The sequence below is a fragment of the Myodes glareolus genome, chromosome 8 (genome assembly GCF_982192425.1).
Source record: "Myodes glareolus chromosome 8, mMyoGla1.1, whole genome shotgun sequence".
NCBI lineage: Eukaryota > Metazoa > Chordata > Mammalia > Rodentia > Cricetidae > Myodes > Myodes glareolus.
Genome location: NC_142033.1, coordinates 106,788,332 through 106,814,621, shown reverse-complemented (window position 1 = coordinate 106,814,621; position 26,290 = coordinate 106,788,332). Strand labels below are relative to the sequence as shown.

Here is a 26,290-nt window from a genome sequence, read left to right as displayed (position 1 = left end):
TTTGTCTGCTTTCTTTAAACTAGCAGTACCTGCGATTGCTGTTAGGCAGGCAGGGCTAACCTATGCTACAGGGTTCAGTTATTTGGACAGATATGTTATAGGGCATTTCCATGGCCCAAAGCTTGAGTTAAAACCCCTTTTACCTTTTGTTTCATGGACAAACAGAAGAAAAGGTTTTGAGACATCTGGAAATTCTAGCTGATGCAGAAGTCAGATCTGTTTTTAAAGCTTCAAATGCCTTTTGTTTAGAAAGTCCAGATTAAGGACTCAGTGCCCACCTTTGTGCTGGTGTGTAGACACTTCACCATTCCCACAATCTCTGATATCCAGAGGCAACAATATCCAGTTGCACCTAGGGACTCTTGAGCCTGTTTCTTAGTATTGGTGTTGGGTTCTGAAGGATGGCAGCAACCCTGCTCTCAGGCAGTAATTTCAGTATTTTCCCTCTTTACCTTTTATCTGGATGGCCTGTCCATTGTTTAGAGTGGGGTATTGACATCTCCCATTATCAGTGTGTGAGGATCAGTACTTGATTTATACAGCAGTAGTGTTTCTTTTACAAGTGAGGGTGCCCTTTGTTTGGGGAGCAGCTGTTCGAAATTGAAATGTCATCATGCTATATTTCTCCTTTGATGACTATGCAGTGTCTATCCCCATCTCTTTTCTACTAATTTTGGTTTGAAGAGTCTCACATGCATTTTATATGCTTATGGGTACATTGGGTGAACAATGAGGCCACATTTCCCCCTCTGAGGGCTACGGATCAAACCCAAATACTCCACACATGATATACAAATAGTCTTCCACTGAGTGATATTTATTAGAGAATTTCCTTGACCTAATCATGGTGACTCAGTTGCAATCCCAGCACTTGAAAGTTAAAGCAGAAGGATCCCCACCAGCTTGATGCCAGACCAGAGCCTCGACCAAGACCACGCTCCAAACCCACAAAACAATAATGTCATTATAGGATCAAGATCTCACCAGGGAGCATGGTCTGCAAATTCAACAGTGTGTTGTTGAGAAATAAAATGCAATTTTCCTAGGCCAATAGGAGACCAAGTGGTGATGTCTGTTACGTGGTCAGACTTGCCATTGGCTAGAGTTAAAAGATCTTATAATGAGCATGTCACTTCCACTTTATTTTTGCCCCTCAAGAAGTTGCCATTCACCTCTGTATTAAAGTCTGATCTAATTAGTACATTGAATTGACAGCATGAGGGCACTCACCTGTCATGCTATTTTGGAGGCAGATACAGGAAGTTCAAGCCTTCTTCCAAGATAAATATGTCTTCTGCTGTTAATAACATTAAGAAACAGAAGCTACATTGTGCTTGAAGCGTTCCTGGGCCTGGGAAGATGGCGCAGTGTAAAGTGTGCACGTGAAATTTGCAGAAGATAGCGTTTATTTCCCACACCCAGCTTGCCATTTTTATTGACTGTGCATGAAATCCATACCTATTCCAGATTTGTGGCCTTTTGTAATCCTCTGTGTCCCATATGTTTTTCTCTTCTTTCTCCTGGGACATTCCTTTGTGATTCTTTTTGTGTTTTGTTTTGTGTGTGTGTTCCAGTAAAGCTTTATCTTTTTTCATTTCATTTTACATTTCAACCACTGTTCTCTCTCTCACCCCTCCTCCTGCCCCTTATGCCTCCCCCCAGCCCACTCCCATCTACTCCTCCCAAAGGGTAAGGCCTCCCATGGGGTGTCAACAAAGCCTGTCACATTAACTTGAGGCAAGACCAAGCCAGTCCACCTGCATTAAAACTGAACACAGCATCCCACCATAAGGAATGAACTTCAAAACCTGGTCCCACTGTCAGGGGCCCCACAGATAGACAAAGTTACAAGTTACACAACTGTCTCCCATATGCAGAGAGCCTATTTCAGTCCCATGCAGGCTCTACAACTGTCAGTCCCAATTTTCTGAGAAGTAATCATACTGATTTCCTAAGTGGCTGTACAAGTTTTCACTCCCACCAGCAGTGGAGGAGTGTTCCTCTTACACCACATCCTCTCCAAAAAATACTATCCTCAGTGTTTTTTAATCTTAGCCATTCTGACAGGTACAAGATGGCAACTCAGAGTTGTTTTGATTTGCATTTCTCTGAAGATTAAGGATGTTGAGCAATTCCTTAAATATCTTCTGGCCATTTAAGATTCTTCTGTTGAGAAATTATGTTTAGATCTGTACCCCATTTTTAATTGAATTGTTTGGTATTTTGATGTCTAGTTTCTTGAGTTTTTTATATATTTTGGAGAGCAACCCTCTGTCAGATGTTGGGTTGATGAAGATCTTTTCCTTTTCTGTATGTAGTTTCTTGTTTTGTCTTATTTACTATGTCCTTTGCCTTACAGACACTTTTCAGTTTAGTGATTGTTGCTCTCAGTGTCTGTGCTACTGGGGTTATACTTAGGAAGTGTTCTGTGCCAATATGTTCATGGCTACTTCCCACTTTCTCTTCTATCAGGTTCAGTGTAGTTGGATTTATGTTGAGGTCTTTGATGCACTTGGACTTGAGTTTTGTACATGGTGATAAATATGGATCTATCTGCAATCATCTACACGCCGACACCCAGTTATGCCAGCACCATTTGTTGAAGATACTTTCTCTTTTCCATTGTACAGTTTTGACTTCTTTGTCAGAAATCAGGTATTCATAGGTGTGTGGATTAATGTCAGGGTCTTCAATTCGCTTCCCTTGGTTCACATGTCTATTTTTATGCCAATACCAAGCTGTTTGTATTTTTGTAGCTCTATAGTACAATTTGAAGTCTGGTGATGCTTCCGGAAGTTCCTTTATTATACAGGATTATTTTAGCTATTCTTGTTTTTTTTTGTTTGTTTGTTTGTTTTTCCATATGAAGTTGAATACTGTTCTTTTGATTTCTGTAAATTGTAGGGATTTTGATGGGGATTATATTGAATCTATAGATCGCTTTTGGAAAGATTGCCATTTTTATTATTTTGGTAAGGGTTACAGTTTTACTGGTTTTGTCATGGAATATCTTGTTTTCTCCATCTATGGTGATTGCAAGTTTTGTTGGGTATAATAGTCTGGAATGGCACTCATGGTCTCTATCTACTTAATGTCTGTGCAGGACCTTCTGGCTTTCAGAGTGTCCACTGAGAGTCAGGTACTATTCTAATGGCTTTATGTGTTATGTGGCCTTTTTCCTTTGCAGCTCTTAATATTCTTTCTTTATTCTGTATATTTAGTGTTTTTATTATTTTGTGTTGAGGGGACGTTTTATTTGGTCTAGTCAATTTGATGTTTTTTTTAAATTTCTTGTACCTTAATAGCCATTTTCTTCTTTGGGTTGGGAAAGTTTTCTTGTATGACTTTGTTGAATATTCTATGCCCTTGAGCTGGTATTCTCCTTCTTCTATCCCTATTATTCTTTGGTTTGGTCTTTTCATGGTATCCCAGATTTTCTGGATGTTTTGTGTTATGACTTTGTCACTCAGTAACTTACTAAAAATACATTCATTCCTAGAAATTATTAGCTTTACAGTTTACTAGGAGTCAATTCAGTTTATGATTGAGAAGTACTGAATTGAAGTGAATGTTTTAACTATATGCAGGACTTTTGAGTGAATGTCTGAGTGTTTTCTATTTGCTTGTCTATTTGAGACAAAGTCTCACTTTGTATCTCTGGCTGTCCTGGATATCTGTGCACAGACCAGGCTGGCTTGGAAATCAAAGAGTATCACTTGTTTTTGCCTCCTGAGCTTCAGGATTAAAGGTTGGCACCCCACGCCCATATTGTCTATCTGTTTTTGAAGTTAATAATTTTGATTAAATTTTGCTGATGTATACTAAATAGCACTAATATATTTGCATGTCTCTCTGTATATCTTACTAGGCATTTTTCCAACAATGCCCTATTCTATTTTAAGTCCACAGAAATAGAAGGCATGAGTCTCCTTTTCTGTTTCCTTTTAAAATGTGTTGGGGACTACGTTCAGTATTTTAAGACTCTATCATAGTATACATTGAACATGATAAATTATGTAAATATATTCTCAGTGAAATATACTTTTGTAATGCAGTCAGTCTCAACATTTCTATTATGTACATATGTGGGATACTTTAGGAGGCCGTGACCTATGAAGATGTGCATGTGAACTTCACTCACGAAGAGTGGGCTCTGCTGGATCCTTTCCAGAAGAATCTTTACAAAGATGTGATGCTGGAGACCTACTGGAACCTCATTTCTATAGGTAAGAATGTGAGATTTCTGTCACTTTTTAACTTAAGGGGAAAAGCCTTTCTTGAAGATTGGTGTTCTTCTGTTATATGAAAGAAGAAGAATCTAATGAATAAATCAGGCATTGTTCAAAGACTCACAAAAAAGATAGCAATTTCAGTTGTGCCTAATTTCCAGTAATGTATCACATACATTTTCTGGTACTCTATTTTAGGTTGCAAATGGGAAGACCACAGTATTGAAGAACATTGTCAAAGTTCTAGAAGACATGGAAGGTAATTTTCATGTGCAAGCTGATACATATGTACCTTTGAAGAAATGTTAATAATGTACCCTGAACTTTTTTTTTTTTAAAAAGCAACAGTGTAAATTAGCACAGCTGTGTGATGGCTATTAAATTCTCACAACACCATGTATCCCAATGTCAGGAAGCTGATTACTGTGTGGAAAGTACTCTTTTATCAATAAGACAAGAAAACAATGCTATAACAGATGTCACAATTTTTATCAGCCATACGAGAGGCATGTTGTAGAATTGTCATGCTGTTCAATCATCATTTAAGGTATACACATTGATAAGAGGATTAGAGTATGTCCAAGGGCTTTTATAAGCATATCTTTCATATTAAAGCTAGTGGTCCTCATACACTTATATTGAGTGACTTACCATAGTTTAGTGAGAGGAGCACTTTTTAGGAGAGACAAGGAATTTTTCTTGGTATAGAATCCTGAATCCATTTACCACGTCTGAGGCACAGAATGTTAGACTATATAAATATAAAGCGAAAAACCTTTTATTTGCTATTGTTCCTTTAATAGGAATGTCATCTGTCACTCTGGATACAAGCCATATGAGCATCAGGGATACGGAAAGAAGCAATATACCTCTTTTCCTCCTGGAACAGTTAGAAGATATGCTGTAGTCCCCACTGAGGGAAGACATGACGGCTGTGATACAAGTTTACACTCTCACATTGGAGAAAACCCTTATGATTACAAGGAATATGGAAATTCGTGTGTCTGTCCTGGTTCACATTGCTCATGTAGTGTAACTCACAGTATTAGAAAATGTTATGCATGCAATCAGTGTTGTAAAACTCTGACTTATTCCAGTTCTTTTCAAAGAGATGAAAAAACTCATATGGAAATAGAAATTGATAAGTTTGATCTTTGTACTAAGGACTTTAGCCATCCCATGTATCTTCAAACACACAAAACAACCAATAATGAAGAAGAGCTCTATCAATGTAATCAGCATGACACAGCCTTTAGATATGATTCCTCTTTGGAAGTACACCAAAGAACTCTTTTGGAAGAAAAACCTTATGAATATAATCAGAGTGATAAGGTCTCTGCATGTCACAGTCTTCATCAAGTACATAGAACTCATTTTAATGTGAAAAAGTATGAATATCATCAATGTGATAAAGCCTTTGCAAGTCCCACTTATCTTCAAATATATAAAAAAATTTATAATGGAAAGAAACCCTATGAATGTACACAATGTGATAAAGCCTTTTCATGTTCCAGTTATCTTCAAATTCATAAAAGAATTCATACTGGAGAGAAACTCTATGAATGTAATCAATGTGGTAAAACCTTTATACAAAAGAGTCATCTTCACAGGCATGAAAGAAGTCATAGTGGAGAGAAACCCTATGAGTGTAATCAATGTGGTAAAGCCTTTGCACACAAGTACAAGCTTCTCATTCATGAAAGAATTCATACTGGAGAGAAACCCTATGAATGTAGTCTATGTGGTAAAGCCTTTGCAGAGAAGTGCAATCTTCTTAGTCATGAAAGAAGTCATACTGGAGAGAAACCCTATGGTTGTAATCAATGTGGTAAAGCCTTTGCACAGAAGAGTGATCTTCGCAGTCATGAAAGAATTCATACTGGAGAGAAACCCTATGAATGTAATCAATGTAATAAAGCCTTTGCACAGAAGAGTAATCTTCGAAGTCATGAAAGAGTTCATACTGGAGAGAAACCCTTTGAATGTAAGCAGTGTGGTAAAGCCTTTGCACAGAAGAGTAATCTTCTTAGTCATGAAAGAAGACATACTGAAGAGAAACCCTATCTATGTAATCAACCTGCTCAATCCTTTGCACTGGAGAAGAATTTTCTCATTCATACCAGTAATGCAGAAGAGAGACCTTATGAATGTAAGCAATGTGGTAAAACATTTGCAAGGAAGAGTCATCTTCTCAGTCATGAAAGAATTCATACTGGAGTGAAACCCTATGAATGTAATCAATGTGGTAAAACTTTTGCATGCAACAGTAATCTTCGCAGGCATGAAAGATGTCATACAGGAGAGAAACCTTATGAATGTAATCAGTGTGATAAAGCATTTGCCCGTAAAAGTCATCTTCAGAGTCATGAAAGATGTCATACTGTACCCTACACATATAATCAATTTGGTAGAGACTTTGCATGTAGCAGTCCCCTTCATATAAAAGAAAGAACTTATACTGGAGACGAACCCTATGAATGTAAGCAATACAGTAAAGACTTTGCACAAAACAGTCATTTTCACAATCTTGAAAGAAATCATATGGAACAAAAACCCAGTGAGTGTAATCAGTGTGGCAAAGTCTTTCCATGTTGCATTGTTCTTCAAAATCATGAAAAATTTCACACAGGTGAAAATCCCCATGAACCTAATAAATGAGGTCAAGCCTTACATTCCACATACATTTTTTTTCCACCATGCTAGCTCACTAGTACTTGAGTAAGGTTAGTAGAGCCACTCCTTAGTTAAAAAATTGTCTTTTCAATTAAACATACTGCATTCCAAGAATACAGAAACACATGATATTTTGAATAATAAAATGTATTTGCAATTGAAACTGCTATTTATACTGTCATCCATTATTTGGGAGTCATGTTACTTTATTCTGCGGATGAAATACTTACTCTTGTTATATTCTCAGCAACACAAAAGAATGGCAGAGAATTTTATCAGTTAATGTGATTGCTGCTAACCCTGATTACCTGATACTGAGTTTTAGGGTAGCTTTAGTTATATAGTGAGATATTTTCTCAAAAAAAAAATCCAAAAAAGGAATCTGGAAAGATGGTTCTGGAAAGATGATTGCATCTCCACAGGACCCAAGTTTAATTCTTAACACTCACATAGAAGCTCACAGCTCTCTGTTAGTCCAGTTCTTGGGGATCCAACAGCCTCACATAGAAATGCACTTAGTCAAAACACTTTTTCATGTAAAAGACAAATAATAATTTTCTAAAAGTATATGTTACTTTGTGATTTTTTTTCCGATAGTATAATGTGGACTCATTTCTGTTCAGCTAAGTCATTTGTGAGGGTCATTCACCTCAAGAGAATTATGTTAACAATTAAAATAAGCAATGTGTAGAGTCCATTTACAAAGGGATTGAAATCCACTCATTCTTTCCTTGAACAAGTAGCAGGGACTTTTGTTACCTGCAAATGATGTAAGGCAGAAGAAATAAAGAGGCAGGAATATCTTCATTTTCTGCATTATAATGACATCTTTGGACTGCTGCTGTTGGTCATACAATTTTGGTTCCTATCACCCATATCAGGTGAACCAGATGTGCCTGTAAATCCTGTTTTGGAGGTTCCTTGTGCACCAGGTATGTTAATGGAGTAAAGGCAGATATATACATATACATACACCTATATCTTTATGTATGTATACGTGTGTGATAGAGAAGAGAGGGACTCTATATTTCAAAAAATCTTTCTTTATGTAGATGTCATTTTTTTCCTTAAAATCACTTTTCTTCATGTGTATTGTTGGAACACTGACCTGGATTGAAGTCATGTAAAAACAAGAATTTTGAGTGCTTATGTTTGCACATGAAGAAAACAGAACAAAGTAATTGTTACTTAAGATTTTTCAAAACAGAATTGTGCTTGGAATGTGTTTTTGTGTTCCTCACAATATAGCAGTTAGGAGTGAGTTTACTTCATACTACTCATTATTGTTTGTTGCTTTTGTTCAATTAAACTATGCCTTATATGCCTTCATGGAAAAATATGTTTTTGTCCCATGTGGATTGTTTTTTCATTGTATACAGTTTCAACACACTAGAACTTTACTCACATAATCTTTCTTAACCCTCCCAGAATAAAATAGGCTCTTCCACGAGTCTTTAGTGTGCCTCATTTGTCAGCACAGTTCTCCCACTATCTTCTGTCTCTACAGTGGTGACATGTGACTCTTGAACAGGGACCAGAAATTGGCTAGATGATGAGAGAGTAAGGACTCTCAGAGAAAGAGGTGAGTAAGAGTAATGGTGCAGAAACCAGAAAGGCTTTGCCTTATTTTGAGCAAGTGCATCACTTTAAATGTAAGGATGAGCACAAGTATTAACAGCACAACTATTGTACATCATGCAAATTGGTTTTAACTCCTGATTTCCAGAAGATGTCAACTTAGGTGAAGAAGTATGGGAAAGTTCAGAAGGAAAATGAAGAGACATATAAAGAAGGGGGAAAGATCCCTGTTCAATTTTGGGTCACTTGGTCATTAACTTGGATTGTTGCCACAATAATTAAGGAGGATGTTAATCTTGAGGAAGTGATACCAAATTCTTGAAATGAATATAAACTTCATGACTAAACTTTAAAATTGATAAAAGAGACAAAAATGAATTTTTTCTGTTCAGGCAAAATCGAGAGCAAAGTGCCACTGACGTGGGTACTGGTGGCAGCTCCCTCAGCTCTCTTACTGGAGATACATATCCTTTGTTTTCTGAAAAAGATCCTGAAGCATTGGTTGAGTAATTTACTGATCAATCTAATCTTGAGTTTTCTTCATTTTAATGAGGACGTAGGAGAGTCTGTTGGAAAGCAAACCTTATTTACCGATTCCTGACCTCATAAACTATGATTGTTATTTCTAGTGTAATTTCAGCAAAATGAAAATGTTTAGGCTCTAATTATTCACTAAACACTCTGTTTAAAATTATAGAAGGATAGATAGTCTTTCTTCAGAGTTTTACATCAATGATATATTACCTTTCCATATCTACGTGTCATAACTTTGAAGGGATCTCAGTCACCTATGTCTTCCACAAAATATCACATTGGTGAACTATTTTGATGCTATTACTTTGATTGGACCATTTTGAGTAGGTGGTAACAACCACTTTGAACTCATTGGTAACAATATGACTAGGATGGTTTATAAATCAAAATTCAAGAGCCTTCCACCTAATTGAAATTCTTAGAAGTTGGGGGACCACCATGGGAGCAAACCCAAGCCAGGGACATCTTTGGGAACAGCCCCAAGCCAGGGACCTCCTCTACCAGAGCAGGCCTGAACCAGAGACCTCTGCTGGACCAGGCTAGAGGCAGTGACCTCCACAGGAGCAGGAACAGGTACGAGGGAGTGATAGCCAAGGAAGCAGGCCTGAACCAGAGACCTCTGTGGTACCTGCCCCAGGCCAGATACCTCTGTAGGAGTAGGCCTGAGCCAGGAACATCCCCAGGAAGAGGCTCACACCAGGGACCTCCACCAGAGAAGGCCTGAGTCAGCAACTTCTGCCGGAGCAGGCCCTTGACAGCAACCGCCACAAGAACAGGTACAAGGGATTGACTGCCAAGGGAGCAGGCCCAAGTCAGAGACCTTTGTGGGACCAGGCATGAGCCAGGGACCTCTGTGAAAGCAGGTCAGAGCCGGTGAACTCTACCAGAGCAGGACAAGCCAGTGACTTATGCCTGAGTAGGCTCAAGGCAGCAACCTCAGCAGTGGTAGCCCCAAGCAAGTGACCTCCATGAGAGCTGTCAAAATGACCTCCAGGATTGCAGAGTGACCCCTGGGAGCACCAAGCAGCCTCCAGGAACACTGTGTGACCTTCAGGATAACTGGAACAGTGACCCTGATTGCACCATGAGGAGAAACCATATGAGCCTTGGGTCCACTGGCACCTGAATGACTGATCACAAGAGACACAGTCCCAACCAAACCAATCAAGAAAAGATGGGTAGAGAGGGTAAGAACACACCCAACACCACAAAGAGCAACATAACATCAACAAAAACTAGTGGCTCTATGACAGCAAGACTTTGAACACCCAAATATAGACGAAGCAGAAGAAAATAGCCTAAAAAATAACTTAGGAAAATGTTTGAGGCATTTAAAGAAGAAATGAAAGATTCTTTCAAAGAAATTGAGAAAAAGACAAATTAAAAATTGGAAGAAATCAACAAATTCCTTAAAGAAAACCAAGTAAAAGCAATCAAACAGATGAAAGCAATGATTCAAGACTTGGAAACTGAAACAGAGACAACAAAGAAAACACAAACTGAGGGAACTATACAAATGGAAATAATGAGAAAATTATCTCAAGTGTTGAGGATACAATAGAGGAAATAGACTCATTGGTCAAAGAAAACAATAAATCTAACAAAAGCTTAACATTAAATATCCAGGAAATGTGGGACACCATGAAAAACCAAACCTAAGAATAATGGGTATAGATGAGGAGAAATCCAAATCAAAACCACAGAAAATATATTCAACAAAAGCATAGAAGAAAATGTTCCCAACCTAAAGAAAGATATGCCTATGAAGATACAAGAAGCTTGCAAAACACCAAATAGACTGGATAAAAATGTCTCCTAACCACATAATAACCAAAACAGTAAACATATAAAGAAAGAATGTTAAGAGTTGCAAAGGAAAAAGGCCAAGTAACATGAAGGCAAACCCATCAGAATAGTGCCTGACTTCTCAATGGAAGCAATGAAAGCCAAAAGGTCCTGCTCAAGTGTTAGGCAGATAATAAGAGGCCATGGATGCCAGCCCAGACTACTATACCCAACAAAACTTTGAATCACCATAGGCAGACAAAGCAAGATGTTGCATGACAGAACCAGATATAACCAATATCTAGCCACAAACCCAGCCCTACACAAAGTACTAGAAGAAAACTCCACAAAACACAGACAATAGATGGTCTCACAGCAGCATATCCCAAATAAGGCAAAAACACAGAATAACATCACCACCAACAAAATCTAACAGTAATAATAATAACAGGTATAACTAGAAATCACTGGTCATTAATATCCCTTAATAGAAATGGACTCAACTTACCTATAAAAAGACACAGGCTAACAGATTGGATACATAAACAGAATCCATTCTGCTGCATGCAAGAAATATACCTCAACCTTCAAAGACAGACATTGCCTCAGAGTAAAGAGTTGGAGAAAAAAATTTCCAACCAAATGAATCTAAGAAACAAGCTGGTGTTATCCTAATATCTAACAAAATAGACTTTAAACTAAGATCAATCAAAAGAAACAAAGAAGGACATTTCATATTACAGAAAAAAAACATCAAGAGGAAATATCAATACTGAACATCTATACCCCAAATACAAATACCGTCATATGTAAAAGAAACACTACCAAAGTTTAAATTGTACATTAAACCCCACACAATAATAGTGAGATACTTTTAGCACCCCACTCTAAACACTGGACAGTTATGCCAGACAAACTTAACAGAGAAATAAGTGAACTAACAGATGTTATGACTCAAATGAACTTGATAGACATCTATAAAACGTTCCATCCAAACATCAAAGAATATACCTTCTTCTCAGCACCTCGTGAAACATACTAAAATGAGGACCACATACTAGGTAACAAACAAACCTTAACAGATACAAAACATTGGAATAACCACATGTATCATTAGACCACTGTGGTTTAAAGTTAGAATTCCGCAGCAACACTAATTCCAGAAAGCCCACAAACACATGGAAATTAAACAATGCTCATTTGAATCATCAGTGGGTCAAGGAAGAAATAAAGAAAGAAATTAAAGACTTCCTAAAAGTGGGGAAAAAATGATATCTTGAAATTTGCAGCCAAATGGATGTATCTAGAAGACATCATATTGAATGAGGTAACCCAGTCCCTGAAAGACAAACATAATATGCACTCACTCATAAGTGGCTTTTAGACATGCAGCAAAGAAAAACCAGCTTACAATTCACAATCCAAGAGAACCTAAACAACAAAGAGGACCTTATGTGAGACATACATGTATCCAATCTACATGGGAAGTAGAAAAATATAAGATCTGAGAAGATTGGGAGCATGGGGATGGTGGGAGAGGGTAGATGGGAATAGGAAAGAAAGTTAGAGGAGCAGAGAAAATTTTATAGCTCAATAAAAACAATTTTTTTACAAGTCCAGTGGTTGTTGACATGCGAGATATTTCTCCTAATGTGATGGCCAAGTCATTACATCTGCCTCCTTCCACCATCTATCTGAAGCATAATGTTTATGTTTAGTGTGCCTGTTTAGATTCTGGAGACTGCACATTATTCTCTTGGGTATATTATTTTGGTTCATATATCAAGTGACATGGAAAGCTCCTAGCTTTTTGTGGGGCCTGGAACAAAAGGCGGCTCTACAACAGGTACAGGCTGGTGTGCAGGCTTCTATACTTGAACTTGACATACCAATGGTAGGTGAAGTTTCAATGGCAGATATGAAGTCTCTTAGGAGCCTTTGCTGGTACTCTGTAGTTGTATCAAACAAGAGATCTTTGGACATTAGAGCAAGGCTCTAAAACGATCTGCAGTTAAGTATTCTCCCTTTTAGAGTAAATTATTCGCATATTATTGAACCTTAGTGGAAAATGATCATTTGTTATTAGGTCACTGAGTTACATGTATTACTGACCTGCATTCCCATCATGACCTTGGTGTTATCTGGTCCATCATTTCACAAATGTGGACGTTGACAGTAGAAATCTATTATCAAATGGAAGTGTTATATTTGTGATTTGCCAAGTAATGTCCCAAAGGCACAAGCAAGTTACATTAGGGTTTCTATACTCAATACAATTCCCCTGCTGCCAAGTATTTACCTAGAGGGACATGAATGTGAATGAGTCCCAGAAGGGTTGATGCCAGACAGGGGACAAAATGTCTGGGTATTGCTGTGAGCACAGAGATGGTGGCTGGTCAGGATTGAGTTGGAAGCTGGTGATGGGAATAGATGCTAGGTGTGATTGGAGACTGGATTGAGTTGAAGTCTGGGGAAAGTTGGGGAAGCGTTTGGACAGGGCTGATTGAAGCATTCATCATAGTGATTTGTGCTAGTGCTGTCAATGGCAAGTTTGTCAAGCTACACCCAAGGAAAAGGCTGGGCTACAGAAAGAAGTTGTGCCAGTGTTGCCAATGGCCACACTCAGGGCAGAGACTACAAGTGCAGCAGTGGACAGAATCAAGACACTTGAGCTGGGCTTGATGACTTTGGCTAGATAAGTCAGTGTCAGGCCAACCCTCATATGCTAGAGCTTCACATAGGCAACCTTGCTATTCACAACACTCCTGCCACAATGGGTCCCACAAGCCCAAATACCCACGAAGACCTCCAAACACACATGCAAAGATGGCAACCATGCTGACACACACACATCACACATTCTCTACACATATAAACGTGCTAATGATTCTCAGATACCTACCACAAACATACTCCAGTGTTTCTCAAATTGTATAGTCAGAGTCAGCAAGATGGAGCAGGTAATGATGTTGCTTGCTCCCACACCTACTTACCTAAGTTTGCTCCCTGCTTGATAGAAGGTTAGAGCCAATTCTCAAGTTGTCTTGTGCCTGCCACCTATGCACATCTGTGCACCCACCTGCATATACACACAAAAGAAAAAAAATGATAAAAATAGTTTTACAGTATGTAATTACACAAACATGCATAGAGATGCTCATCTAATTGGAAGGTGGTGGGAGCCTTAATCATACCTTGCTCAACCTGGAATACAAGTAGGTACGGGAGCACACGGTCTGGGCATCTTGCCAAACCACAAAACCCAGCTACAGAGAAAACTACTGCACTTTCATGAGAAGACAGCTAAAAGTTCTGCAGGAATGGCTCTTGCTACTAGGCTGCCTTATGGTGTATTTCCCCATGAGCATGGGTATCTGTCAGTATTTCTGTCCACATCCAAGAACATTTTCTGTCCAGCAAGAAGAGGTATTTGGATTTCCTGGAGCTTTGAACTTACAGATGTGAGGTGACATGCAGGTTTTGGAAACTAAATTGTGTTTTCTGCAAGTGGTGCTTGCCAGAATCCATCCACAGCAGGGTTCAGGTCCCAGAGAAAAGGTGTTGAGTCAGCAAACAAAAGAGACTGACAGGATCTGAGGGTGAATCAGGATGACTGATGCTTTATCTTCAATGTCACGACAGAACCTTCATCTAGCAACTGGAAGCAGAGGTAAGGATCCACAGTGGAGCACTGGGCTGAGTTCCCAAAGTCCAGTCGAAGAATTGAAGGAGTGAGGATACAAGCAAAGAGGTCAAGACCACAATGGGGATACCCACTGAAACAGCTTACCTGAGATAATAGGAGCCCACCATTTCTGACCTGACTGGGAAAGAACCAACATAGGACCAAATTAGGCCCTCTGAATGTGGGTGACAGTTGTATGGCAGAGTGCAGGACTACTGACAGGATTTATCTCTACTTTTTGTACTGGCTTTTTGGAAGCCATTTTCTTTGGAGGGATAAGCTATTATATCTTGCTAAGCCTAGATATAGTAAGGGGAGCCTTGGACCTTCCCCAAAGCAATGTGCTAGACATTGTTGGCTCCCCATGGGAAGCCTTACCATCTCTGAGGAGTGGATGGGGGCTAGGGTCGGGGGAAAGGTGAAGTGAATGGGAGGAGGGAAGGGAGTGGGAACTGGGATTGGTATGCAAAATGAGAAAATATAGTTTTTTGAAAAAAATTAAAAAGACTACATCATTTATGTTCTATAATTGTACAAATGTTTAGCCACAAGCAAGATTGAGAGGAGATTTAATGATTCTCAGATGGAAGCAGCCATGAACATTATCATAGCATTTGTCCTGAAGCAAAAGCAGTACATTCAGAAAGTGTCTAAATGCCTATGTGGATGTGAGCCTGTTGTTTCCATCCATAGTGTGCGTTCATCCTTGGGACCAGGTGTGTCCGTTTCTCTACTCTCGCTGTAACTGGGGACAATGTGATTTCCTGTGTGGGAGTGGGCAGAGTTATCTTGTTATAAGGGTCCATAGTGGTGGGGATTTTTTCCAAAGATTTATTTTTTAAGAGACTATCATTTTATACATCTTTATTATCCGCTGAAACCCACACAAAAATTTCCTGAATGAAAAGACATAAGGAAACTCCCATAACACTGTAAGTCATGGCACCAATGTAATGGATTAAGAAAAAATGCTACAGGTCCCCGAGTGACTGCAGTGGGCCATAAGACTGAGCCACAGGCCCCCAAGCAGGGGCAGGAAGCGGGCAGAGGGGTCTTGTGCACCAGTTCCGGTGAAATTACCTGGCACCAGCGAGAGGAAATAAGGAACACACAACAAACCTGTTTAGGAGTTTTCACAGCGAGGAAAAAAAAGGAAAGGAAAGGAAAAAGAGAAAGAAGAATCTGAGGGACCCTGGGCCCCAGTCATAGGTTGATTGGCCCCAGGCCATTCCAAACACAATTTTAGCTAATGTGATGGTCTGTCCTGTCTCTTTAAGAGACAAACCACGCAAACCATGGGGCTCACTCCCTCCCCCATCTGCTGAGGCAAGCTGATTTTCAGCTTCCAGCCTAAATCTCTTTTCTGTCTCTCCCTTGAAGAGGCAGCTTCTGCCTTGCTCCCTTCTCCCCACTTCTCCTCTTCCCCCTTCTGTTTCTCTCTCTCTCTCTCTCTCTCTCTCTCTCTCTCTCTCTCTCTCTCTCTCTCTCTCTCTCTCTCCTCTTCTCCCCTTCTCCTTCTTCCCTTCCATAACCCACTAAATAAATATTCAACCTCACTATGTCACTATGCATGGCGTGCCTATCAATCCATGTCTCTGTCTCTCACCCACCACCATGTGTCTCCCTGCCTGGGACCAACCGCCATAGGAGACCTGTGGCATGGTCTCATGGCATGCCCTTCTGTCTGTCTCTCCTTGTGGCTTGCTGCAGTCACTTGGGGAACTGTGTTATCCCTGCCTGGGACTGGCTGCCCTCGGGACCTGCTGTTCACTGTCGGCTGCCACCGCTCAGGGACCTGCAGCATTTCTGCCGCGGCAATTGCCAGTATCCTGCAGCAATTTTTACTAAATCCATTACAAACACATAGTGAGAATTATTAAAACTGAAAGTAAAAAGATGCTGGAGAATTGTGTTCTGCTATGTTGAGATGCTTTGTTGTTCTGCCATGTTGAAATGCTGTGTGAAAATACCAGAACTTTGTCAAGCAGCAATGGTAACTGGTCCATGCCAGGTACCTACTGGGGAACCATCTTGTATCTCTTTTTGTTTCTTTTTATATTTAATTAATTATTCTTATCTTTTTGCATGCACATGAATAGTATAATTCTAAGTCAGATGACAGCCTTGGGACCCAGTCCTCTCCTTCTACCATGTGGGTCCTAAGGACCAAACCATGTCCACCAGTCTTGGCTATAAGCATGCTTACCTGCTGAACCCTGATCTATTTTGTTAGTCATTGCTTTTGAGGTTTTGTTTTGAAAGCAGGCCCATGAAGTTCAGGCTGGCCTTGAAATCATGTCTGTCCTGCCTCCACCTTCAGTTACTAGGATAACTGGTTTCAACACCATAACCTGTTTATGCAGAGGCCTGGTGCATGCTGGGCCAATGCTCTACCCAATGAGACCCATCTCAGCTGAAAACATTGATGTAGTTGGCATTTTGATATATAGGTCCACACTGAGACCCTATCTCAAAAACAAAAACTTCACACAAAAAATTTATTAAAAGATATTGTGTGTGTATGTGTGCGTGTGTATGTGTGTTGAGACAGTCTTTCTCAGTTGTAGAGACTCACCCAGAACCCACACTATAGCACTTAAATTCCTGCCTCTTTGCCGCAGCCTTGTAAGTACCTCAGGAATAGGCCTAGACTACCAAGGGAGAAAGCCAGGGCACAGAGAGGCCTAACTATGTGTTTGGGGAAACACAGTAGCCAGAGGTGCATGGCAAGATCGAAAATTCCTTAGGTGCAGGTGGGAATCCAGAACTTTTCTCGATGTGGAATGACATAAGTTAATCATGGAAGGAGAAGAGGAGGTCTGGGATACAATCTCTTTGTGGTCTAAACACCCTGAGAGTTTCATATGGGCTATGGCTAAGTGTGAGGCATAGTTGATGAAGAGAGGGATGGACAGAAGCAATGCCTACTTGGCCATGGCCAAGCTGCAGCTTCAGTAGTCTCTTAGAGAGCCCAAGTAGCATGCCATGGCCAGAGCTATGCCCAGGAGTCCCTGGACAAGGACAAGGAGAATGACAAAAGGAGTGTTCCCTCCTTCTCATTATTGGGTCTCACTAAACCTTGTTTACAGAACACTGAAGAACCTCACAGATGCCAAGGTCTTGCAAAATTCTCCCACTTCTCACATGGGAAACTGAAGCACAGAGAAGGAGAGGAGTCTCAGCTAGAGCAATTCTGGTTACTGATGTTCCAACTGCTTATTGTAACCATGGTAACAAGTGTGGCTTTTTTTATATCATTCATAATGACAGGCACAAGAAGGTGCCGCCATGCCCACAACATCACACAGTCACTAAATGAATTTTAGGACAGGATTTGAACTCAAGTTTCCCATTAGTACCCTTATAAAAAATTTAAGATTGCATATATTTATTAATGTAGGGGTGATGCCATGCATATGTGGAGGTCAGTGCATATCTTAACTGATTCCATTTTCTTCTGTAACCATGTAGGTAGCTTGGATGGAACTTAGGTAGAAAGACAGGCTTTACAGCAACTGTCTGGCCCCTAGAACTGTCATTGTGCATGTTCTTTGTGTGCATGTGTGAATGTCACATTTCAATACTGGACAATTCATAAATTGATAGCAAAAGCCAAATTGACTTTATGGACTACTGATAATAGTCAAGCAAATCCAGACTCTATGTTCTCTGAACTGTGCCAACAGAAACCCTAAGAAAAAGGTGGCATGGCAATTTTCTATGAAGGGCCAAATAGACAAAGTATCTGCTGATGTTTAGGTTACACAGTGTCTGGTTTCTATGTGCTGTGATAGGCAGGGCCATGGATCATTAAAACTTTATTGATAAATAACAAAATGTTATCTGAAATCCCTTCAAGGGTCACAAAATAATTCTTTGAATTTTTTTCCTTCTCAAACATTTAAAAATATGTAGAACATGTTTACCATCTTGGGTATACAAATACCCGAATACAAAGTCCTGAATCAGCTCAGCTCCTGCTCTGAATCTGTGACCATGTACCAAACTGCCAACTGAAGAGGTCCCTGGTTCCTCCCTGGCTCAGGGTGGTCACTCATGAAACCTGTGCCCCCTCCAGATTACAGAACTTTCCAAAGAAGTCTTTGTGCTAAAGGAAGCTTTGAAGTGCAGCAGGCTATCATGGCTAGATCTGAGGAGGAAACACTGAGTGGACAAATGACAGAACTTCTCCTGGCTCTGAGGAGCATGTGCAGGTGATGGGACATATAGACAAAGCACCTGCTGTACAGAGAGTGATAGCTTGTTTGATCCAGACTGGGAGAGGTGCCTCCGGGACTTATCTCTCCTTCAGCCATCTATAATGACCACTTTAGGTGGGGTCTTGATTCAGGTGGAGCAGTGTGGTATGGGTGTGTCTTGCTATAGAAGCAGCTGATGCAGACCCAGGTCTGTTGAAGACACAGCTCAGCTGTTTAGTCTCCATCATTCACCTCTGCAAACTGAAGACTCAGGGACCCCCTTCCCTAGTCTGCAGGATGATGAATGGAACTCTTCATGCACTGAGAGACCAGCATGGGATCTTACCCATGGTATTCAGCTGACCCAATCACACCACAGCTCCCCACACATTGTCCTCTGATTCACATTACTCTGTAACATGTTGGCATGTAACAACTTCCAATTGCCACTTCCTTTACAACCATCCACCCAAGGGTATAAGCTCACTCTGAAAGGGAAACAGAAGCAGTGTGGAACACAGGGTAATGGCAGGGATTGGGCAGGTAGCATCAGAAGGTAGTTTGAGCTCTTGACTACTCAGTTATAGCACAAACATACATGCTATGAAATCTTTAAAGAAATCCCATAACATTGTTATGGTTTTGGGTAAATACACTACGTAGAAAACCCCAGTCAAGAGCTTAGAGAATTTCTTAGGGCTAATACCCTGTCTAGAATCCCCAATGAGGTACTTGAACATGGCTTAGTACTATAGGTATTTGTAACATTTCTGTATATTTCTGGCTGTTTTATTCATTGTGACATAAAAGAAACATGGGGGTGTTTTTCGTATGGCATATTTATTTAGTTTATTTCACCTGTATGTGTGTTTTACCTCCTTTTATGTTTTGTGTCCACAGAAGAAAGAAGGACCATCAGATCCCCTGTAACAGGATGTAGGTAGACATAATTGTGTACCACAATGTTAGTGCAGGGAATGAAATTCATATCTTCTACAAGGAGAGTAAATGGACTTAAATACTGAGCCATCTCTCCAGTTCTGAACTTGACAGATTTTAGAAATTTTGCGTGTGAATGTGCATTCAGATCAACACACTGAAAACTTAGTATTAAAAGAATTGGAGTTTGCTTAAAAATCTGTGTTTTGGAGCTGAAGGTGACTCTCTAAGTGTGTGGGTTAGATTTGGTAGTTTGATGCAAGCTAGAGTTAGATTGATTTTGGGTGTTCTGGGTTGGGTGAATTGGTAAAAGAATGAGTTCATTCCAAGAGGAATTTTTAGGCTTGTGTGGCAGCAGGAAGGTTGATCCTCTGATGGACTCCACCTCAAACCACCATTGGCAGGCATATTTATTGATTGTTACAAAAGTTCCTCATACCAAGGTCCCTAATCTAATCTATATATTTCTGTACAGGAATGCATCATGTCCCCTGCTCCTTTAGTCCTTATTGTGTAGGATTTTCAGCACCCAGTAATCCAAGAGCTTCAGGTAAGCCAGAAGTGTCTTGTGACCAAAATCATGCACAGGCTGTAATTTCTCCTCAGAAAAAACAATCCTGCAAATTACAAAAAACAATCATTGTTTTCCACAATGATTATTTCATGGTCAAATTACTTCTTGAAAACATCTATTGACTCTAATGTTTACCCTAGACTCAGCTTAATCCCTACAACAAATTAATATGTTGACAAATAGAGTATTTTTTTGATTTATTTGTTTTTCAAGACTGAGTTCCTCTATCTTTGGAGCCTATCCTGGAACTAGCTCTTGTAGACCAGGCTGGCCTCAAACTCACAGAGATCCACCTACATCTGCCTCCCGAGGGCTGGGATTAAAGGTGTGCAACACCACAGCCCAGTGAGTATTTTCTTGATTAATGGTTAATATCATAGGGCCTATCATACTGTAGTTGGTACCACCCTGGACAGATGATCCTGAGTTGTATAAGAAAGCAAACTGAGCGAGCTGTGATAGCAGCAGGGCAGAAAGCACATTTCTCTAGGTTGACGGCGTATGTGCAATGCCTAAGTCTATGGTGTATATGAGTCAGCAAATCAGTTTCTGAACTCTTAAGCATTATACAGATCTGGAGCCTCGTTGTTATTAAAGAGACTGTTATTTTTTAAGGTGTATGTGTGTGGTATGATTTTCCATGGAAAACACATTAAATGCAGAACAGCTTTACCTCCAGACTTTCAGAAAAATGCTTTTGAGACAAAGTCTCTTATGATGACTCATGTTTCCCAACAGGGCTTTGACCTTGTTGTCATTCTGTCTCAACCTCCTTAATTCTTTTATTAAATGTTTGTAACATCAGAAAATTCTAATAGAACCCATTTGAGTCACACAATTCACTACAGTTACAGGAAAAGGATTTGTGTGTGCAACACAACTTCTCATTTGAGGCCAGAATAGAAGGAATAGTTTATTGTGTACACTGCAAGAGGAAACAATCTAGGCAATAGCAAGATTAGAGGTTGTTTCAGATTATGTCAGTGAGCCGCACCAGTCTCTGTTATAAAGAAGGTTCTTATGGGGGAAGGGTACAGAAATGGTCTCATGCCCACTTACTAATACAATCCTATAAAACCTTTGAGCAGGTCCATTATAATCTACATTTCTCTCGGGACCACTGGATTCCACACTTCTTTCAGTATGGTCCATTAAGGCCAACAAAAAGCATCCAACCACTTTCCTAATCCAAAACCCCAAAGACTACATTCCACCAACAAGTAGCATGGTCTGGCTTGTCACAGCAGTACCCTTCTCCCTGCCACCAACTTCCTTCTTGTCCAGAGTTCTATTGCTGTGAAGAGATAACATGACTAGAGCAAGTGTTTTAAAGAAAAATATTTAATTATAGTTTCAGAAATTTATTCTATTATCATCATTGTGAGTAGCATGGCGGTACACAGGCAGATATGATGCTGATCATTCTACATCCAGATCTGCAGGCAATAGTAGAAAATAAGGCATTGTGTCTGACTTGGGCCCCTGAAATGTCAAAGCCTACCCTCAGTGACACACTTCCTCCAATAATGCCATGTCTACTTCAGCAGTGCTGCCCCTTCTAATCCCTCCCTACTAATAGCACCACTCCATGATGAGTAAGTATTAAAACATATGGGCCTATGGGGGCCATTCTCATTCAGGTACAATAGTATCACCTTTTTTTTTTTTACATACTCATTTCTATTCTAATCTGTATTTCCTTCTATTACCCAATGTTTCCCAATCATTGATAGTTTTATTCAATTTATCACAAATGGCTATATATTTGTTTTTAGAGCAAGGAGTCTGGTAGGTGTCTTAGCTTTGGCTTCTATTGTTGCAATGAAATGCCATGGCCAGACAGGAGTTGTGGAGGAAACAGTTTCTTTGAATTATACTTCATTTTCAGTCTTTATCCTCAAAGGAAATCAGAACAGGAAATCAAACTTGGCAGGAACCTGGAGATAGGAGTTGATACAGAAACCACAGAGGAGTGCTGCTTCCTCTGCTGCTCTCCATGAACTGCCCAGTCTGTTTTCATGTAGAGCCCAGCAGCACTGGTTCTTAGGCTGTGACTCTCCCCCATCAATGACTAGTTAAGAAAGTGCCTTACACTCCAGCTTATAACCCAATTTTACAGAGACATTTTTCTCAACTGATGTTCCCTCTTCTCAGATGATTTCAGCCTATATCAAGTTGATAACAAACAATCCAGCACCTTATGCCAGACTTGACTTATATTGCATCATTAAGAATTGCTGTGAACACCTAAAATGGCCTGTGTGATCCAGTGCTTGGAATACAATCATGCAGATCAGTGAGAAGGAGAATAAGACAAGGGAATAGGTATCATAACAGAGCCCAGTCTTTTGTTGGGGAGTTGCAAATACATAGGAACCTCTGCAAGAATAAGAGTCTGTTGTCCACTTACAAGCTGGAATACCCACCGTAGAGAAGGGAAGGTGGCAGGAAGGAGCTTGATAGTCTAAATTTGTCTGGATTGGGGATTTTCAGTGATGGGTCAGATAATCAACTTTAGGTGATCAAAATATCCTGATAAATAATTTTTGGGCGTCCACAGACCAGGACTGTAAAGATTTTGGACAAACAATTGAATTGCCTTCTAGAATCTTAATTACTATAGCTGTACTAGTTCAAAAAGTATAAAACTAATGAACAAATTGGTGTGCCTGTAACTAATTGGCCTGTTAATTTTCTTCCTGAAAATGGATACCTAGATAGAGAAGATATGATTTATCCAATAAAAATTGTTAGTCCCTTGAGCACACGTGACCGTAATGCTTGATTTAATGCTTTAAAATAATTTTTGAGATTATAAATAGTTCTCAAATTTGTGACTTGCTGAGTTTTCCATTATAACCTCAAAGCAGCCATTGGCAGCCTGTCTTTCTCTATGTCAGAAGTAACAGTCATACTCTTCCAATTGACCCTGAACTTTTCATCCCAGGGACTAGGCTGGGATTCCCTTCCCCCAGTCACTGATCCCTTTTTAAGTGACAGTAGTCTTTGTAATCATGGAGAAAATTATATGTTAGAGACACCAAATTAATGTATTTGATGCACTAAAACTTTCACACACCAGTGAAATCTTAAAACACATGAAAGAAGTCATGTTGAAGAGAAATCCTGTGAATATAATCAATGTGGTAAAGCTTTTGTAGGTTACCGTCTCTTCAAAGGCAAGTAAAAACTCATACTAGAAAGATGATCCATGAATATAGTAAATAGAATAAAACCTTTTATAATACTCATTTCACATCATCTGAATGCTCAAGTAAGATTAGTAGAGCCATTCCATCAATAAAACATTGTCTCATTTTTAAATTATAACCATACAGTCATCACAGGATGGATGAACACAGGACAATTTTTAATAATAACATAATAATAATAACAATGTTTAATAATAAAACATTTTAAAATGAAAATGGTATTTATAGTGCCATCCATTTTTTTTGTTAAATTTGATTGTTATCTGTTATTTGTTAAATTTTTTGTTATTCTGGGGACTAAATACTTTGTTCTTACCACTTTCTTGGGAATATAAATGAATATCAGAGAGTTGCCTTAGTGGGCAAAGGTGGTTGCTATTAAGCCTGGTGACCTGAGTTCATTTGCTGGGAACCCCATGCTGCTCATCCAGGTTTTTCTCAGCATAGTTCATGTGGACTGTGGCATCTGCACACCACCACACAAGCACATGCCTAAATATTTTTAAAATCAAATATTGGTTTAAAGTGTGTCTGTTACCATTGGCAACAAGAAGTAATGTGCAGAGTGCGGGGCGCGCATCCTGTCCAGCAGGAATGAACGCCACCAAAAACGAGAATTCCTTCTCTGGTCACATCTTTATTTGGAGCATTCCCTTGAGGAAAATTGGGGGAAGGGAAGATAGAGCAGGGACAAGAGAAAGCTTAGAGAGAGAGCGTTGGGCCCCGAGGCAGCTGCTTTTAAACGGTGGAGCGGCTTGAACGCTGTCCTGATTGGTTAATGCCATTCTGCTGGTCTGAGCATGTGCAAGCAAGGGTGCAGGCAGGGGTGCTCAGCCCCACATGGCTACCTCCAAACTGCAGGACCACCTGTGCCTCCAGGTGGCTCCCAACAGCAGAGTTCATTTACAGAGGGATAAAAATCCATTCATTCCTTTGATGACCATATAATAGGGACTTTCATCATTTCCTATGGTAGAAGACAGAAGAAATAATGAGGCATTTTTACTTCATCATCTGCATTATGATGGCACATTAATGGGATTGAGAGTTTATTCAGTAGTACTGCTGCTGTTGGGAACCAAGGTTTGGTTCCTAGCAAGCATATCAGATGGCTCAAAAATTCCTATAATTCCTGGTCAAGATGGTATGATACACTCTTGGCTTCTTTGGGTACCAGGTATACGCATAGTGTAATGGTGTGTGGGTGTGTGTGTGTGTGTGTGCGCGCACGCGCACGCACATGCGCCTTTATATTGTGTAAAGGGCTTTCTTCATGTATATGTTATTTTTAAAATTAATTTAATTAAATTGTATGTAAACAGAATTTTCTGTTCCACTTGGCCCCATAGATATTCAGTCCCAAAGAAGCACACGGAGGCTTATAACAATTATAAACTGTTTAGCCTATTAGCTCAGGCTTATTATTAACTAGCTCTGACAACTTAAATTAACCCATAATTCTTGTATATGTTAGCTGTGTGGCTTGGTACATTTTATCAGTGAGGCTTTCTCATCTTGCTTCCTCTGCATCTGGTTGGTGACTATAGACAGAGTCTTTCCTCTCCCATAATTCTAGCCTGATTGCCCCACCTATACTTCTTGCCTGACTACTGGTCAATCAACATTTTATGAAACCAATACAAGTGATAAATATTTAAAGGGTACAAGAGCATTATCCCACAGTACTTTCCTTTTTTTTTTCTTTTCAAAACAAGAATTCTGAATCTAATCTCTCTTGTTCAGCCTTTTTCCTGACCATTTTCCAGAACAACCTGTAACCAACAATCTAAACAAAGACAAGCATCATAATCCATTTTGGGGGAATGTGAGTGCAATTTTCTAGGCTACTTCCTGATAATTTGAGATGTTGATAGTGTTATGGGGACCCAAAGAAAATTTAAAATTATAATTCTTACTGGAGTATTCTGTGAGACTGGGTCATCTCAGCCAGTAGTCTTGAATGTTCTAGATGTTCAGAGGAAACTGCCACACAGGTGTTTTAAAATGTTTGATCATCTGGGCTATCTGTTCCTGTCAGGGATTTCTTAGGGGGTCTTCCTTGATCAAACCTTAATTTTCTTAACCCAGAAAAGACCACATCCTCTCATTTCCTGTGGAAACAAAAGCAAAATCTCTTCTCCGGAGTGACAAATTTTTTGACTTAAAATTGGAAGTCAAGGTATTTTCAAAATATATATGTTGGATTAATCCAGCAGCATTTATAATGAAATGTATTTTAGCAGCTGTTGCTTCTTCCTCAGAAGTCAAGCAATTTAAAGACAACACAATAACATACAGTATCAAGACTCTCTGTGTATTTTCCACCTTTGTATGATTTTTAAAATTCTATTTATTTTTATTAATTTTTTTGATACAGGGTTTCTCCGTTTTCTTTGGATAGCCTGGATCTCACTCTGTAGACCAGGCTACCCTTGAACTCACTGAGATCTGCCTGCCTCTGCCTCTGAAGTGCTGGGATTAAAGGCATATGCCACCATACTCAACTTTCTTTCTTTTATAAAAGGACCTTCTATATCCTTTTTTTCTCTTCCATGCCTGCTTATATTTTTAAACACACTGTTAACCATTTAGAAGTTTGTTTTTAATCGGAATCTGTCTTTACTGTAAATCTCTCTTTTTTCTGACCACATGAGTCTTTACTTTGATAAACAATGTGGCTAGGATTAAAACTGCAGCTTTGCTGACTGGATCTGCCCCACTCCTTGGTTTCCTGAGAGTCTAGCTTCATGGCAGAGGTACTGGTGGGAATACCCTTTTATTTTAACCCAACTCAGTGGAGTTTCTACATCCATGCCACCACCAAGAAGCTTGCCGGCAGCTGCTCATAAACAGTATTTAAATGTTTGGTGGCAGAGCCTCTT

General features: G+C 39.6%; 1 protein-coding gene across 4 annotated transcripts in view; it reads left to right on the top strand.

Moving 5' to 3' along the window:
- LOC125396602 (uncharacterized) overlaps nucleotides 1–8,352 on the top strand; it is a 94,064-nt gene extending 85,712 nt beyond the window's left edge. For all 4 annotated transcript variants that reach the window (XM_048428582.3, XM_048428580.3, XM_048428581.3 and 1 more), the window contains 3 exons: nucleotides 4,100–4,226; nucleotides 4,428–4,488; nucleotides 5,033–8,352. In XM_048428582.3, the coding sequence (XP_048284539.2) occupies nucleotides 4,100–4,226; nucleotides 4,428–4,488; nucleotides 5,033–6,887 (2,043 nt within the window). In that variant the 3' untranslated portion in view covers nucleotides 6,888–8,352. The remainder of the gene's footprint in view (nucleotides 1–4,099; nucleotides 4,227–4,427; nucleotides 4,489–5,032) is intronic.
- Nucleotides 8,353–26,290: the final 17,938 nt, after the last annotated feature.